This window comes from Plecotus auritus (genome assembly GCF_963455305.1).
Source record: "Plecotus auritus genome assembly, chromosome: 2".
Classification (NCBI taxonomy): domain Eukaryota; kingdom Metazoa; phylum Chordata; class Mammalia; order Chiroptera; family Vespertilionidae; genus Plecotus; species Plecotus auritus.
Window position 1 is genome coordinate 49,081,162 of NC_137771.1, and position 15,644 is coordinate 49,096,805.

The following is a 15,644-nucleotide window of genomic DNA, read 5'->3' on the forward strand; positions in this document are numbered from 1 at the left end:
CTTAAATCAGGACCCAGACATTCTGGCTATGGAATGTGTAGTCATCAGCATTATATTATGCTACCTCTCACAACATTGCAAAACAGGAAAATATTTAATATATCACCAGACTAATCCCAAGAATGAAAACAAAACAAAAAACTCGTAAGCCAGACCCTACAGTCAGTGGAACATAATAGATTCTTATTAGGAAAGATAGTCCTTTAGATTCAGTTCTTGTTTATTTATAATCCCCAGCAAGATGCTCTCCTAGCTGTACTCTTTGTTTTGGCATTAAATTATAACAACCTTGCCATAGCTGGAGCTGTTGTTTTCTTTTGAAGGGTCTTTGCTGGCCCTCTGAAATGCCACATGGCTAAGGGCAGAATGTGCCTTCTTTAAGGAAACTCTACTTCCTGGAGCTTCTCTGGCATGCTGTCCTAGGAAACTCGGTACTGCAAGCCCCTGAGCAGCTGAATAAAAATGAAGTGGGCATTTGTATTTCCCCATTGATTGAGTTGGCTCAACCTGATGTAGGTTCAGATTCACAAAAGCATAGACAGGCTTTCTTCCATGTTTGCAATGGAGACGGAGGAAGGCAGACTGTGTGCCCAGCTTCCTTGCAAAGCATGCATTGGATATGTGTTAGTGGTACCTTTTAAAACCAAGGCTCCAGAATTTCCCCTCCCCCACCAGTCACAGGATGATTTGTGCAAGATGCCCTACTTCTTCTGCCAACTGGACCCTGTTCAAATGAGCATGCAGATCAGAAAGTGTTTTTTATTATTTTTTCACAAGGGTATTATTTTAATAGTGATTTATATTAAGATGTAATGTCTCCTAAATTATAAAAATTGCTTTAAAAATATATTGATTTCATCATACTCATTTTCTTTCCTTTATGTATTGACATTTTTCAAATACTGCATACTGAAATAAATTAAAAATATGATCATTACAACATTTGGCAAATAACTTCTTCTCTACCATTTTTCTCCTTCATTTTAAAAATAATGCTTAAGGCATTAAACTTCATAGATGAAAATACTAATAATATTCATATATTTCATAAAATCAAAGCTAGAAGAGTCTTAGAAAATAACCACACTTGCATGAAATGCTGACAATTTACTTATCATTACTATACAGCATTCTGTTCACACCATGTAATTATAATCTTGATATCATAATTGTGGATACTCTGTTGAACTTAAAATTTTAATACTTAAAAAATCATTGTTCCTGTCCATAATTGATGAATAGATAAACAAAATATGGTACACATTTATGCAATGGAATATTATTCAGTTTTAAAAAGAAATGAAGTTCTGATACATGCTATATTATGGGTGAACCTTGAAAACACAATACTATGTGAAAGAAGCCAGACACAAAAGGTAACATATTGCATGATTCCATGTTTATAAAATGTTCAAAACAGATAAATCTATAGAAATAGAAAGTACATTAATTGTTTCCAGGGGCTGAGGAAAGGGGAGAATTAGGGATGATTGCTAACAGGTGTGGGGGCTCTTTGGGGTGATGGGAATGTTCTGGAATCAGTGGTGATGGTTCCACAACATACTGAATATACTAAAAAACATTTTAAAATGTCAAGTTTTGTGAATTTTATCTCAATTTTTTAAATGGCAAAGTCAATGTTCTAATCAAGAGTATCATGGTCAGTATGGCCATAACTAGAATAAGAAATGGATTCTCAATCATGAAGATGTCACAACAGGAGAATGAATGAGCAAGGGAAAATTTGGTGACATATTTAAGGGCATATGAAAGGATAAAACTGCTACTGCTGTTACAACATGTAAAAATGATCTTTCCTAGGAACTAAAGTTAAATTTTTTACAAGAAGCCAAAATCCTCAAGTAATACAATCAATCATCCCAATATTGTAAAACGTATAGGAGTTTGCACATAAATGCAGTCTATTTACATCATTAAGGAACTGGTCCCTGGAGGCAATTTCCTCTCTTTTCTGAGAAAGAAGGGTGAAATTTTCATCAGATGCTGCTTCTGGATGGCGAATTTCAAATGAAAATTGTATACACAGGAACCTTGCTGCAAGGAACTGTCTAAAGGTGAAAATAATGTCCTGACAACTGGTGACTTTGGAATGTCTTGTCTAGAGGATGGTGGGTTATATTCATCTTCTGACTTAAAGCAGATTTCCCTTAAATGGACAACACCAGAAGCTCTTAATTATGGGAGATACCGTTCTGAGAGTGATGCATGGAGCTTTGGCATCCTCCTCCAGACCTTCAACTTAGGGGTCTGTATATACCCTTTTTGCCACTGGAGGAGATTTTATCCATCTTTTCAGATTTAAATGAATCACTGCCTTTTTCTTTGCCTGAAGATTTTGACTTATTTTTTTCCTTGTCTTTCTCATTTGGATAAGGAGAATCACATGGACTTTCACTTTTGTGTTTTGAAACCATTGTTCCGTTTTCTTCTTTTCGCCTCTTGGTTATGTCTGGTAGCACTTCCCGGTCATTGTTTGAGTGATGCCTTTTCCGTTCTTTTCTGTCCTTTTCATCTTTTTTCTCTCTTTCTCTGGATCTTTCCCTTGACTTGTCCAAATCTTTCTTGTCTGTTTCTCTCTCCTTACTCTTGATTAGTGGTGAAGGAGTATGATTAAGGTAGAGCTTTGCTGAAGACTCCTTGAGTTCGATGAGACTGTCCTTTATTGTTGAGGTATGTGATGGAGAAGGGTGTATATCAATTTTACGGCGTTTTTGTTCCCTTTCAGGCTCAGTAATATCTGATCGGGAAACAGGTGACTTCAAGGGCCCAGAAACTGGTCTTTTTTCTCCTCCTTTAACATTTTCTTTTGATTTTATTTCCTTTGCTATATCTCTTTCTCTGAATGACTCCTTCTCTATTTCCTTTTCTTGAGTCAATTTTGATTCTAGGTTGGGGACAGTGGTCTTGAATTTCTCATCTTTAGCTTTTTCTTCCTTCTTGAATTTTTCTTTCTCTTTGTTAGTCTTAGGTGTTCTTTCTTTTGTCTCTCTTGTTTTTTCATCTTTATTTGGCCGTTCTTCCTTTGGTTTTTCTTTACCATCTTTACTAAGTACCCTGGCCTCTGGAGTAGTAGCTGGAGTCTTTTCTCTTTTCTCTTTTTCTTTCCCTTTCTCTTTGTCATTTTCTTTAATGGTTTTGCTGCTATTAAAGCCACTATTGCCATTGCTTGAATTGCCTTTCAGTGTGGCACTAGAAGCTTTACTTACAGCTTTCATGCCACACTGAGATCTCTCCCTTGATTTATCATTCTCTTCAGCACTGCTTTCATGAGATTTAGATGCACTTCCTATGGAAGATGAAGAAGACCCACCACCAGGCCCATTTTGTACACTGGCAACTGCATTCCTCGGAGTGGGGTCTTTGTGATGAAAATCATTTTCAGGTATCATGTAGGACTTCCTACATTTCAACTGCCCAGAGTAGCCCATAGCTAATGCATATAGATCAGGCCTTTTCTCTTTTTCTTCTTGGCAGATTTTATGCACTCTTCTTTCCAAAGCCTGACCCAGATTTAAAACTTTAGGGTAACAAGGAAGTATTTTTGTTAGCACAATCAAGATATTCCTAATGTGAATATATTCACCTGTTTCAAGGCAATGTACTGATGCCTTAGTTAGTTTGTAATGCCATTTATGTACAACATGTCGAAAATTTTCATAGTCTAGTTGATCAGCTTTATTTCCACCATCGAATCCAGTTGCCCGTAATATAGTAAGGAATCCTGGATAATTTCCACATTCCTTTTCATATGTGGCTCTATCACTGTGCCACCTGGTCACAGTCTCTAACATGCAGCAAAGAAATCTCCCATATCGACTGGCTTCGTTTTCAGTACAGCTTGCAACTGTGAAAATTATGTCAGAGAAAACTCGATCATAGCAAAGAAGTGTGGAAAAATTTGGAGTTTTCTGCTGATGTACCAATTCAACAAAACGAGCACAGTAAAGAGCATCAATTGCTGAAAAAATACATCGAGGGAATATACACAGCTGTAAAAATTTTGTGATGGTCTCATTTTTGGTAGATTTTGCTAAAAGCCAGTTGTCCTTTTCCAATTTCAGTCTCTGTAGAACTCGCTGTACATGTTCCATTTGTTTCTTTTCTTCTTCAAGAAGCTTGTCCTGAAGAGCACTACAGCGTTCCTTCTCTTTTTTCTTTTTATTTGGAGGCATTTCTTGACTGTCATCAATTGCTTTCATCTGGACTTTAAGTTTACTGACTTCCCGTTCATAGCTGGTGTGCGGAACTGCAAGGTCATACATTGTCAATGACCAGAATGTGGCATAGAATCGAGGGCTGATGTCATCCCAGACTTTGGAAATGTGTAATGAGACTACTGCTTCATGGACAGGGGCCATCACCATTTCACATGATGTAATATACTTGTGGACTTTATGTTGCTGTTTACTTCCTTTGTCTGATTTTTTAAGTTCGTCATATTTGGATGAAATATGGTGTGCATACATTGGTCTAGACAAGAAAAATGCTGCATCATGGGGTATATGAAATTCATTACAGAGCACATCAATTGAAGGTACTCTCTTTATATAATCTTCTGTGCTTAGATTAGATGCTAAAAATCCACCAAACTGTACAAGGGTATCATGACACTGATCATAGAGCTTTCCCACAAGTTTCAAATGTTTCTCTCCACCTTCCTGAAAGATCACCCCATTCCTCTGCTGAGCTATAATCAAACAAAGGGGAAGAGCAAGATCATAGTCCAATAGTGCATCCTTTAATCTCTGGGAGGATTTTTTAGTGTTTCTGATCTGGCCAAAATAACCTCCCTCAGCTTTTAGTTGCTCTCCACCAGTCATGGCCTCTAGTTGCTCCATTGTCATTTCCTCGGTAATTTCTATTCCTGCCATTTTTTGTACCACTTCTTTCAATATAAGCAGGTCAAAACTTCTGCCTGCTTTTAGCTGATTAGCCACATATTGCAGAAGACCAGCAAGATCAATTGGATATTTACGAAAAACTGCACCACAGAAACTAGCAAGACTCTGAAGCCAGCCTGAAATGGTTGTGTCATCATGTTTCATTCTTTCCTTTTCTGGATTAGCTAAAGCTTCAATGATACAATAGGCCAAGACATCATAATTCAATGAAGTGAGGTATTTCAATGAATCTACTACAGGTGTTATTAAGTTATCATACTTCTGTATTTGTGACAAGATATAATCAAACAAAATAGTTGGATTGCTGTGGCTCAATTTCCCAATTTGTCTTCCAGAAGGCTTCACATTTTCCTTGGTTAGACGTTTCATGATATATTTAACTTTGTCTATTGTTTGAGCTTTAACTTTTACTAAAAGTGGGTGACTATTGTAAGTTTCATTCTTCCACTGGCCATACAGACGATATCTATGCTGATATGGAAATGTTTTAAACATTCCCCATAGTTCCTCAGACATACAAGCATTGCAGTCCATCAGAGAAAGAGATGGAAGTAGTACCTGGTCAGTAATGCTAAGTAAACAGCTAAGAATAACTTCCATTTTTTCTTTATTTTCTTGTTTGCTTCCATCAGACTGAAACTCCTTCATAAATGATTTGCCTATGCGCACCACTTTTGCAAATAAAATGGGATCACGAGAAAGGTGGGGACCAAGGTAACAGAACATATTGAAGACATCTGTCCTCAAATCCTCAAAGCTCTCTGCTTGTTTTGGTGCTCTCTTATTTTGCAAAGCATTAACAGGTGAGCCTTTAGCACCTTTAGGAACACCAACTCTTCTGTAGAGAGGCTCAATAGTTATGTGAATAAGCTTGCAAATAGCAAGAGCTATTAGCTTATGTGAAGCAGCATAGTATGGAGGCATCTGATCCATAATGTTCTGTGCATGCTGCCAATCGCCAATCTTTAATAAGGCTTCTAACAAACCAAGTTTTTGGTTGTCAGGTGGCTTTTCTACTTTCTCCTCCTCTTTTTCCTTTTCCTTCTCTTGCTTATCAATTTTTTCAGAAGACAATACAACCATCTTAAGTTTTCTAACAATTTCCTTAGCTTCCACCATTTCTCGTTTATGTTCATCCATAATGCAATTACCAGCTGGAAGAAGATGTACATAAAGATCATTTAAATCAATAAGATTAACTTGTAGGAGCACTGCTGCAACTCTGTATAAAGATGAAGGAGTCTCTCCATTTGGCTCCTGGTAAAACTTGAATTTGAACCCAAGTATATGACAAAGTGTTTGCGGTTCACACATACTCATATAAGATTCTAATAAAGATATAAAAAAGTCATTATGTTCTGGTCTGCATTCAAACACTTCTAAAATGACATCCAAAACTCTACTGGGATCTAGATTAAAGCATCCTATTAAAGATTTGATATTTTCTAAGATTAAATCACCAGTAATATTTCCCGATAAATCTTGCCCCAATTCAGCAATCAGCTTAGCATACCCTTCATTCTCTTCTCTTAACAAATTGAACTTTTGCTGCTTATAAAAGAGTTTTGTCTTGATTTTAACTGACCTTTGATTGAATTGCTGTGATTGTTTGATAAGTCCTAATGATTCCAATGTTTCTGGATCCAGGCGTTCCTTTAGAATCGTGTCTGAAACGAAATACAAACACGCTAATACCAATTGCGTAAAACAGTCTCTCTTGCTCTTCTCTTCTAAACAGGTTGTCTCAATATCTAAAATGCAAAAGACATCAGCAAGAATGGAGGGCATATCCTCACGAAATTCGCTGATGTCATTTAAAACATTAGATGCTTGTTCGGGCTTCAGATTTCCTTTAATGACATGGTATGATAACTCATAGACAGCTCGCTGGAAATCTCTGTAAGTCGAACTGCCATGGCTTTTATTTTCACTAAGAAGCCAACATAAGTCCAAAAAGTCGCCCCTCCCTGATTTCTCCCAGTTCTTTATCCACTCTACCGGAACCAACACCGACGCTGCCTCCATCTTCCCCGCCTTAGTAACAGAGGCCCGGATGTGTAGCACGTCAGCGCGGGGTCAAAGGGAAGTACCGCCCACTAGGAATGCCGGGAACTGCGAGTTCGCTTTTCGATTTCCGGCCCCAGCGGTTTCTGGCCCCACAAGTCTTCTCCCCAGAGAGTGGTTTTTTAAAGGGTGAGTGCATCTGTCGCGGCTAAAAAACGATCTGTGACGCAAGGGGCCGTACGCTAGCTTCCTCTGGGTTTTTCAAGCTTAATATTGGTTCTTGAAAAGCTGTTCCTCAGAAAAGCCTCGGTCTTGATCGTGTGCGTTCCAGTTGTTTAAGCAAACGTCAGCTTGGTTAAATTATGTTTCGGAGTCCGTGCTTGATGTGTGACAGTGATGGTATCTTGACGTGTACAAGTTTAATAGACAGGTTTCCAGTATTTATAAAGCGCATGTTAGGCGCACAACAGGGAGGAACGTGTATGTTTCCTGAGGCGTGAGAATGAATTGCCCTCTTAGGGATGCAGGGGTTTCCGTGGGGTCAAGCAGAGAACACACCTAGCTGAGTGTCTACCAACCACATCGTAACATGCTCTGCTATTCTCTGGAGTAGTTGTAATGTAGGGATTTTTTTGTCCAGATGCCAAGAGTAAAGTCTCCATCTGATTCAGTGAAATAGCTCTAGATTTTTATACAAAGGGTTGTGACATAAGATGTGAATTTCCCACTCCACACTGATGGACAACGTTGCTAGTCAATCAACTGCTCGAATGCAGCCTGCATCAGACTCTTCACAAAAGGCTAATTGGATTTTGTGTTTGAAAATGTGAAAACTGCTCACTATTTATGGGTTTTAGAAGGTCTAAAATAAACTGCGTCCCCCCCCCCCTTTTTTTTACTCTTTCTTATTTGAGCATGACAGTCAATGCAGATTTCTCCTACACATGTTTGGGTCTCTTAGCCTTTGCCAAGCATTCTCCAAACACATCAGGAAAATAGGTCACTTCATCTGGTCTGTCTACCTTTGGCAATGGAATTGGGATAGATGTTTTGGGACAACATGGATGGATATACAGGGTATTATGCTAAGATAAATAAGAGAAGTAAGTCAGGCAGAGAAAGACAAATACCATATAGTTTCACTTATATGTGGAGTCTAAAAACAAAGCAAACAAACAACAACAAAGTAGAATAATTGAAACAGAGACCAAAGGTATGGTTGCCAGAAAGGAGGGGGTGGGGAGATGGGTAAGAAACAGAAGGTGAATATAGTCAGTAATATTGTGGTAGGTTTACATGGTGACAGGTGATTACTAGAACTAGGGGGTGATCACACTGGAAAAGTTATAAAAATGCTGAATCATTACATTGTATACCTGAAACTAATATAGTAAGTTTTATACCAGCAATACTTAAATAAAAAATAAATTATAAAAAGTTTGCCCATAAACTTTTGTTAGGAAAGGAACATTACTAACCTATGGAGGACACTAAGATTTGGAGCATTTGTGATTCAATTTCAAGTTCTTAATACTTTTTGGATTTTTCCATTATAATAATCTGCTGTCTCAGATTATAGGTCTATTTTAATGTTAGTTTGCCCACTGGAGTGTGAGCCCCATGAGGATGGGGGAATGGCTTTATAAAATTATTTGTACCCAAGAAACTAGCCATTTACTTTGCATGTGATAAGTTTGAATGAAGAAACAAAAAAATAATATTTAGTAGGAACAATTTTATCACAGAGTCTCATATACCATGAACCAATCATAGACCTGTTCCAATGACAGTTTCTCCTCATGGCAAAAAGTTTTCTGAAAGCAGGGACAACTGCATTCCTTTCTTTCCTGCTCATTTTATCCTGAGAGCAAGGCTGGCTTCTTGGGTGTGCAACCTGCGCAGTAGCATAAGGCTTAGAAGGGCCCTGCATTTGGTGTTAGTGCTCTGTTGTTGCTTTCTTAGAATTCTTAATAATTTTTGAACAAGGGGCCCAGCATTTTTATTTTGCACCTAGCTCCACAAATTACGTACCAGGTCCTGCCTGAGCTCCTACTATATACATGGTGTATTAGCCTGGCAGCTGTGGATTAGCCTGCCCTTTCAATTTGGCTTTTCTTGTCCCAAGTTGAATTCATAAGTAATGGCTGGGTGTGTGATATGTGGTTCCCTTGGTTTAGTAAGAGCCCTCCACAGCAGCCATCATATCAGGGAGAGGCATCCCTTGTCACCCTGGCTTTAGATGACTAGTCCAGAATCTTACCATGCAGGCATTGTAATTTGGTTTTAAAGTGTCAGTGAGCAGAATCTTTAGAGAAAGGGACCTGGGGAGGGGCTACCACATATAAATGACTTCCAGGCCCTTTCCTCCAGCTGGGGACAGGAGAAAGAAGGAATCTGAGCCCCGAAAGCTCCTCAAGAGATCTCTGGGGAACCATGTTTTTGGACCCCTTTCTCCTGCTTCTTTCCTAGGACTCACGTATCCTATGATAGGTAAATGCTTCTCTCACTTTAATGTGTACAGGAAACATCTATCAATCTTGTTAAAATGCATGTTCTGATGCAGTAGGTTGGAGGTGGGGTTGAAATTTCTGCATTTCTGATAAGCTGCTGATCCACAGACCATACTTTGAGTAGCAAGCTGACAGAATTGCCACGTTTCAGGTTTGGGCAGATCCTAAATTTCTGTTTCATCCTGGCTTATGTTCGAGCTACCTTCTTTTCCTAAAAGCAGTCTGATTGACCCTATCTTTCTAATACACATGCTGGCAGAAGCCAGCACAAGTGCATGCATGCATGCTATGACTTAGAATGCTATGAGTTTCAAATAAAAGTCTGACTCAAATGCCTTAAACAATGAGATTTATTATCTTACACAATTGAAAAGTAGAGAGTGCCAAAACAGGCTCTAGGCGCAGAAGTGCACATGACTTCATAGTTTCATCAAAGATCCAGGCTTTCTTTCTCTATTCTTCAATTCTCGGCATTGCAAAGTGGCTATGACTGTTACAGGCATTACCTTCACATAAAACAGTGTCCAGATGCAGAAAGGAGCTATCTCTGGATGTCTCTGTTTAGAACCCAGATATGTTTTCCAAAAGCCCCAATCAAACCTCTCACATTTCAGTTCAGGAGTTTATTTCTAACTCATAAATTTAGCCAGGGGAACAAGATGACTGTGATGTCTTAGCCAGGATAATCAGGATCCACTTGCTGGAGGCAGGGAGGAGAGGCTTAGCGTTCCTTGAAACACATGGATGTGAGGAGGAGTGCATATCTGAAAAAAGTCCAGGTTATGTTGGAAAGAGGAAATGTGTTATGATTGGGGAGAGAGGGAATGGGTACTGGCTTGGCAACCGACCCAGTGTCTATCACACACACTCCCCAACAAAAGGCCTTCGTTTCAAGAAGGGCAATACACCATTTCATCCAGATCTGCAGCAGGGACCCTGGAGGCCCAACTCCTCTTTTTTCCTTCACTGGATTAATTATCCCTGAAACTGACCTCTAAAATGTTTGGTTTTATTTTAGAAAAATAAACTTAATTACAACTTTTTCCTGGGCAGCTGATCATGGATACTTAATTACACTGCAGGACAGAAACAGTTGTGTGACTACAAAATAAATACCAGATTGATTTTGCTGTTGGCTTTACTTGATTGTATGATTTCCATTAGTAATGTCATCTTTGTAGCAAACACATCTAGACAAATAGAGGGAACTCTGAAATCCAACACTTTCCTGATCCAGTTGTTGAAATCTCACGATTTAGCATTGTGTAGCCTGGTTCTGTTTAGACACTAGATGAATTTTACAGTAAACAACTTTTTAAAAACCAGACTTCTTGATAACATTCCTGGAAGAACTAGTGAACTTATAAAAATACTTTTAAAAGTATGTTAAGGGAATTTGTCCTTGGTAAAATTCGTATAGCTAGAATATGCACTGAATGAAACTTCTGTCTTCATTTATTAATGAACTAGAGGCCCAGTGCACGGATTTGTGTACCAGTGGGGTCCCTCAGCCTGGCCTGCAGGGATCAGTGGATCTCCGCACCTCCGCAGCCAGGCCTTACCCACCAGCTCCTCAGGCTCCAGCTGCTGTCCACATTGATCCTGCACAGCATGAAGTAGTACGGGAAATGGTAGGCGGCTGGGGAGGAGCCCAAGCCCGGGCTGGGCTCCGCGCCACTCCTGTTCATCCTGGCCCACTGTGCCTGCTGCTGCTGCCACTCGGGTCCGCAGGGGGAGTGCCTGCAGGAGAGGCTCGCACTGCCACAGCTACACTGGCCAGCAGTGAGCCCGGTGTCTGGCGCCTGTCTGTCAGCTGAGCAACACCCCTGCTGTGGGAGCACACTGACCACCAGGAGGCAGCTCCTGCATTGAGCGTCTGCCCCCTGGTGGTCAGTGTGTGTCATAGCTACTGGCTGGTCATCTGGTCATCTGGTCACTTAGGCTTTTATATCTATCTATATAGATGCTACTAACAAAAATATAAAAAGGCAGAACAACCTGGTTGGTACATTCACAGACTGAAGTCCAGTGCCTGAGTTAAAATCTGAGTTATGTCACTGACTAGCTGTGTGACCTTAGGCAAGTTACTTAACCTGGTTTTGTTTCAGTTTCCTCATCTGTCAAATGAGGATAAGAATAGTACCTATTTTTCTCAGCTGTTGTGAATATTACGTGTGCATAAAGAGAACAGTACTTGGTATTGAGTAAGACTTCTGTAAATATTAACACATTTACATGTTTTTATTTGCCTTCCACATGGCAGGCCCTGTATTACACACTTTGTCTGTAATCCTCAAAACACTCCTAAAAGATTATTTGGTATTGCAAATACCAATAGCAAATAATAGCTAACATTAAACTGAGCACCTACTATGACTATGTATCAAGCACTGTTTGGGTACAAAGCAGGCATCATCTCATTGAAACCTCATAATAACCCACAGAAATATGGTTTCTCCATTTTACAGATAAAGAAACTAAAGAACAGAGAGATCAATTAGAAAAAAAATACCTTGGCCTTTTTAGCTGTCTCAGGGCGTGGTGAAGGAAAATCGTTCTGAAAAGGAAAAGAGAACTGAATTTCTCTATAAAGTGAAGTTGGAATCATTTTAAGTATCCAGGAATTGCCCAGGAGTGGACTTAGAAAGGATGGAAGTGAGCAAGGATCTGTAGCAGAGTTGAGGGCTGAGAGGCAATAAAAAAAATCGGCAGATCTCTGTAAATTGCAGTTACATTATAGCAAAGCAGGTTACTTAAGATCAAATTGTAAATATTTCTGTTCTTAAAAATTGCAGGTCATTGTAAATATTTATATTCTTAAAAATTGCAGGTCTTAAGCAGGTTACTTAAGATCAAATTGTAAATATTTCTATTCTTAAAAATTGAGATCTGCAATTTTTAAGAATAGAAATATTTACAATTTGATCTTAAGTAACCTGCTTTGCTCTAATGTAACTCTTTTGTTGTTATTCCCTATTTGTTGTTATTGTTAACATTTATTATCCACTACTCTTTAATGTGTGATATTTAGGGGAACTTGGGGGGGAAAAAAAGAAAGCATGGCCTGAAATATTAGCATAAAGTGCAGAGAAAAATAAAAATCAGCTATGAAAGAAAAATCACAATCTCAAGAATTTATTGTAAATAGATCATCTGAACAAGGTATGCCTAAGAGGAATATAACCCACCCAGTAAACCTTGGAGTCACTGAGTGGAGAGTGAGTGAATGTATCATAGTCTATACCAGTAATTTTCAACCTTTTTCATGTCATGGCACACATAAACTAATTAAGTATTATTTTGATTGATTTATAAAAATAATAATAATTACCTACTCTTTTTGTTCAAAAGTGACTTTTAAAAAAATCAGGTGCCTATATCTGTATATAGGATTTCTGGTACGAAGATTTAACCAATCAGATCCAACCTTTTTATGCAATGGGAGCAATAACACGTGACTCAGTTATGTGACCTATATATTTATGGTTCAAGACAGCTATTGTTGTGTTGGCTATTGTCATTTTTTAAATTAATGTTTTTATTTATTTCAGAGAGGAAGGGAGAGGGAGAGAGAGATAGAAACATCAATGATAAGAGAGAATCATCAATTGGCTGCCTCCTGCACATCCCCTACTGGGGATGGAGCCCACAACCCAGATATGTTCCCTGACTGGGAATTGAACTGTGACCTCCTGGTTCATAGGTCATTGCTCAACCACTGAGCCACACCAGCTGGGAAGCTTGTCACTTTTTAATTTAACAATCTAACAGAAAAGGGGTCAGTACCCCTGACTAAATAGTCAGGTTTTGCATGACTTAAAACTTTTTGTGGCACACTGGCCATGGCACACCAGTTGAAAATCGCTGGTCTACAGGGTTGGTGCTTGAGGCATTTCTACTTCAATATTGAGAACTATAACGTAAGCCAGAGGACTTGGGGCTATCCATTTGGCTGACCCCTAGATTATTTGGAGGGACGCACTATGTTGTAGCAAGAAGGGACTTTGGTAACACATACCTAGTCCAGAATCTTCCTTTAACAGATTTGGAAACCAAGAACAGAGAAGAAAGTGACTTGCCCAATTCCAAATAAGGAGAGGCAGGGGAAAGAACATGACCAGATCGCCTGACTGTGAGCCTGGCCGTAGTCTACTCTGCCCCTGCCTTTCACAAGGGATGATTGATTCTGTGCCCTGTTGGAGGCTTTGGGAAAGTCCTAGCAATTTAGGGCTCTCCAGTGGCTGATTGGCTTAGCATCTGGGAAATTCTGAATCACATCGGATGGAATGTTTTGTTTACTTCCTACTCACAGTGCTAACAGGGAGAAAGGCTTCTTTTCTTTTTTTTTTTTCCCAAATTTGTTGGAAGCAGTAAATGATTTCCCAGTTTACCTGGTCTCACTTGTAACTAATGTCTTGCTTTGGCCATCTCTTTGCTAGTTTCAGAGAAAAAATATCATTTGAAATATTTGACTTATTTTCAGAAGTTAGCAAAGAAAAGGAAGAAAGTCTCTTCCTTAACTCTTCTTTTAGTAAACCTACTACACCTATTACTAGTGGCAAATGTAGTGCAGAGGTCCCATGTAGGGCAGTCAGAACAGCCCAGGAATGGATATGCACTCAGATTCTTAAACCAGGACTATTATCAATCATCTAGTTCAATGGGTCAGAAGCCCTTTTTAAACCAAAGTCAACACCTAGTAAATTAAAAAAATCAATAAAACAGCTGCCCAGGATTAAGCTAGAGGTTGAGGACATCTTAATCTCCTTCTTACCCTGGAGTTGCAGTCCCTGAGATAGGTCCCTAAAGAAGCAATCAGATAATTACTAAGCTTGTCTAGCTTATTCAATCTATCAATAGTGACAGTCATTTTAGAGTGACCTTTCCAAGGTCCTCTACCTAAAGAGTGGCATGTCTGAACTTGAACTGACATCTTTTTAATCTCGATCCATTGACTCTCCTATAGTTCACTAAGTGGTAAATGCTCTTTTGACCTCTACCTTACCTGGAACTAAGATCTCCTTGAAGGCAGAGAGTGATGGGGTGAGGCTGGCAGCAATATGTTACTGTGTTCAGTAACAAGGGAAAAATCAGTGAGGTCAAGTCAGAGAAAGTTGTGTTTTTACTTGACTGATCTAAACTAATGCATACAAGCATGCAAAGAAGACACACAGAAAATATTTTGTATAATTCTTGAGAGACTTGAGATTTCTGTGTCATCTGCCATTTCCTCTTTATACTAGTCCAAATATGGCTCAAGGATACCCTGTAATCCTGAGGAAATGATGCATGTATGAAATCATGCTGCACTGGTTATTCTTTTTGTAAACTTGTGATGGTGCGAGATAGTCACCAGGCCATACAAGGAAAAGGGAATTAACTTTAGTTCAGTCCCACTGACAGTCACACAGTTGGCCTGCTTGCTTCATCCTAAGGCCAGTTACTTCATCCCACTACTTCAGTTGCCTCCCTCTAAGGAGGGAATGAGAGGGAAATGAGCTATTATGCATAGAGCCCTCAGCACAATTATAGTAAGCATGCATGCAATACTATTGATGATGATGGTGATGGTGATGGTGATGGTGATGGTGATGGTGATGGTGATAGTAACAGTCCTTACAATAAACTTGAGGGGTTTATAGTTATCAAAGTCCTTATTTTACAAATGAAGACACTGAGATCTGGAGTGTTTAAATGCCCTGCCCAAAGTCACACAATTAGGAAAGAGGAAAAAAAATGGGATGTAAAACCAAGGCCACCTGATTCCAATGGTCATTTGCATTCTACTACAATGACCACTGGCAAACTTCTACTTGGGTTTAATTTCGTGGGTAACAATGTTTCTGCCAATGCATAGTCTTCCAATATGTACTTTGAGTGTCTTCCTTTTTGTTTGTGTGCTAGAAAATTTGGAACCAATTGATTGCCCAAGTGTAATTATCTAATTACTAGAGGCCCAGTGCATGAAATTTGTGCACTTGTGGGGGGTCCCAGACCTGCCTGCACCCTCTAGCAGTCCAGGAGCCCTGGGGGGATGTCCGACTGATGGCTTAGGCCCGCTCCCCTAAGCGCGGCTGTGGAGGCGGGAGAGGCTCCCGCCACCACCACTGCACTTACCAGCTATGAGCCCGGCTTCTAGCTGAGTGGTGCTCCCCCTGTGGGAGTGCACTGACCACCAGAGGGCAGCTCCTGCATTGAGCAGGATAAG

At 39.5% G+C, this 15,644-nt stretch overlaps 2 protein-coding genes across 16 annotated transcripts in view; one reads left to right on the top strand and one right to left on the bottom strand.

Moving 5' to 3' along the window:
- Positions 1-15,644, top strand: part of SGIP1 (SH3GL interacting endocytic adaptor 1) — a 211,138-nt gene that overhangs the window by 24,139 nt on the left and 171,355 nt on the right. The gene's annotated exons all lie outside the window — the stretch shown is intronic.
- LOC308240890 (THO complex subunit 2) lies at positions 2,256-11,401 on the bottom strand (the record flags this gene model as incomplete). Its single annotated transcript, XM_080654352.1, has 1 exon — positions 2,256-11,401. Exon 1 carries the CDS (start codon positions 6,945-6,947, stop codon positions 2,256-2,258), a length of 4,692 nt encoding a protein of 1,563 aa, XP_080510478.1. The 5' UTR covers positions 6,948-11,401.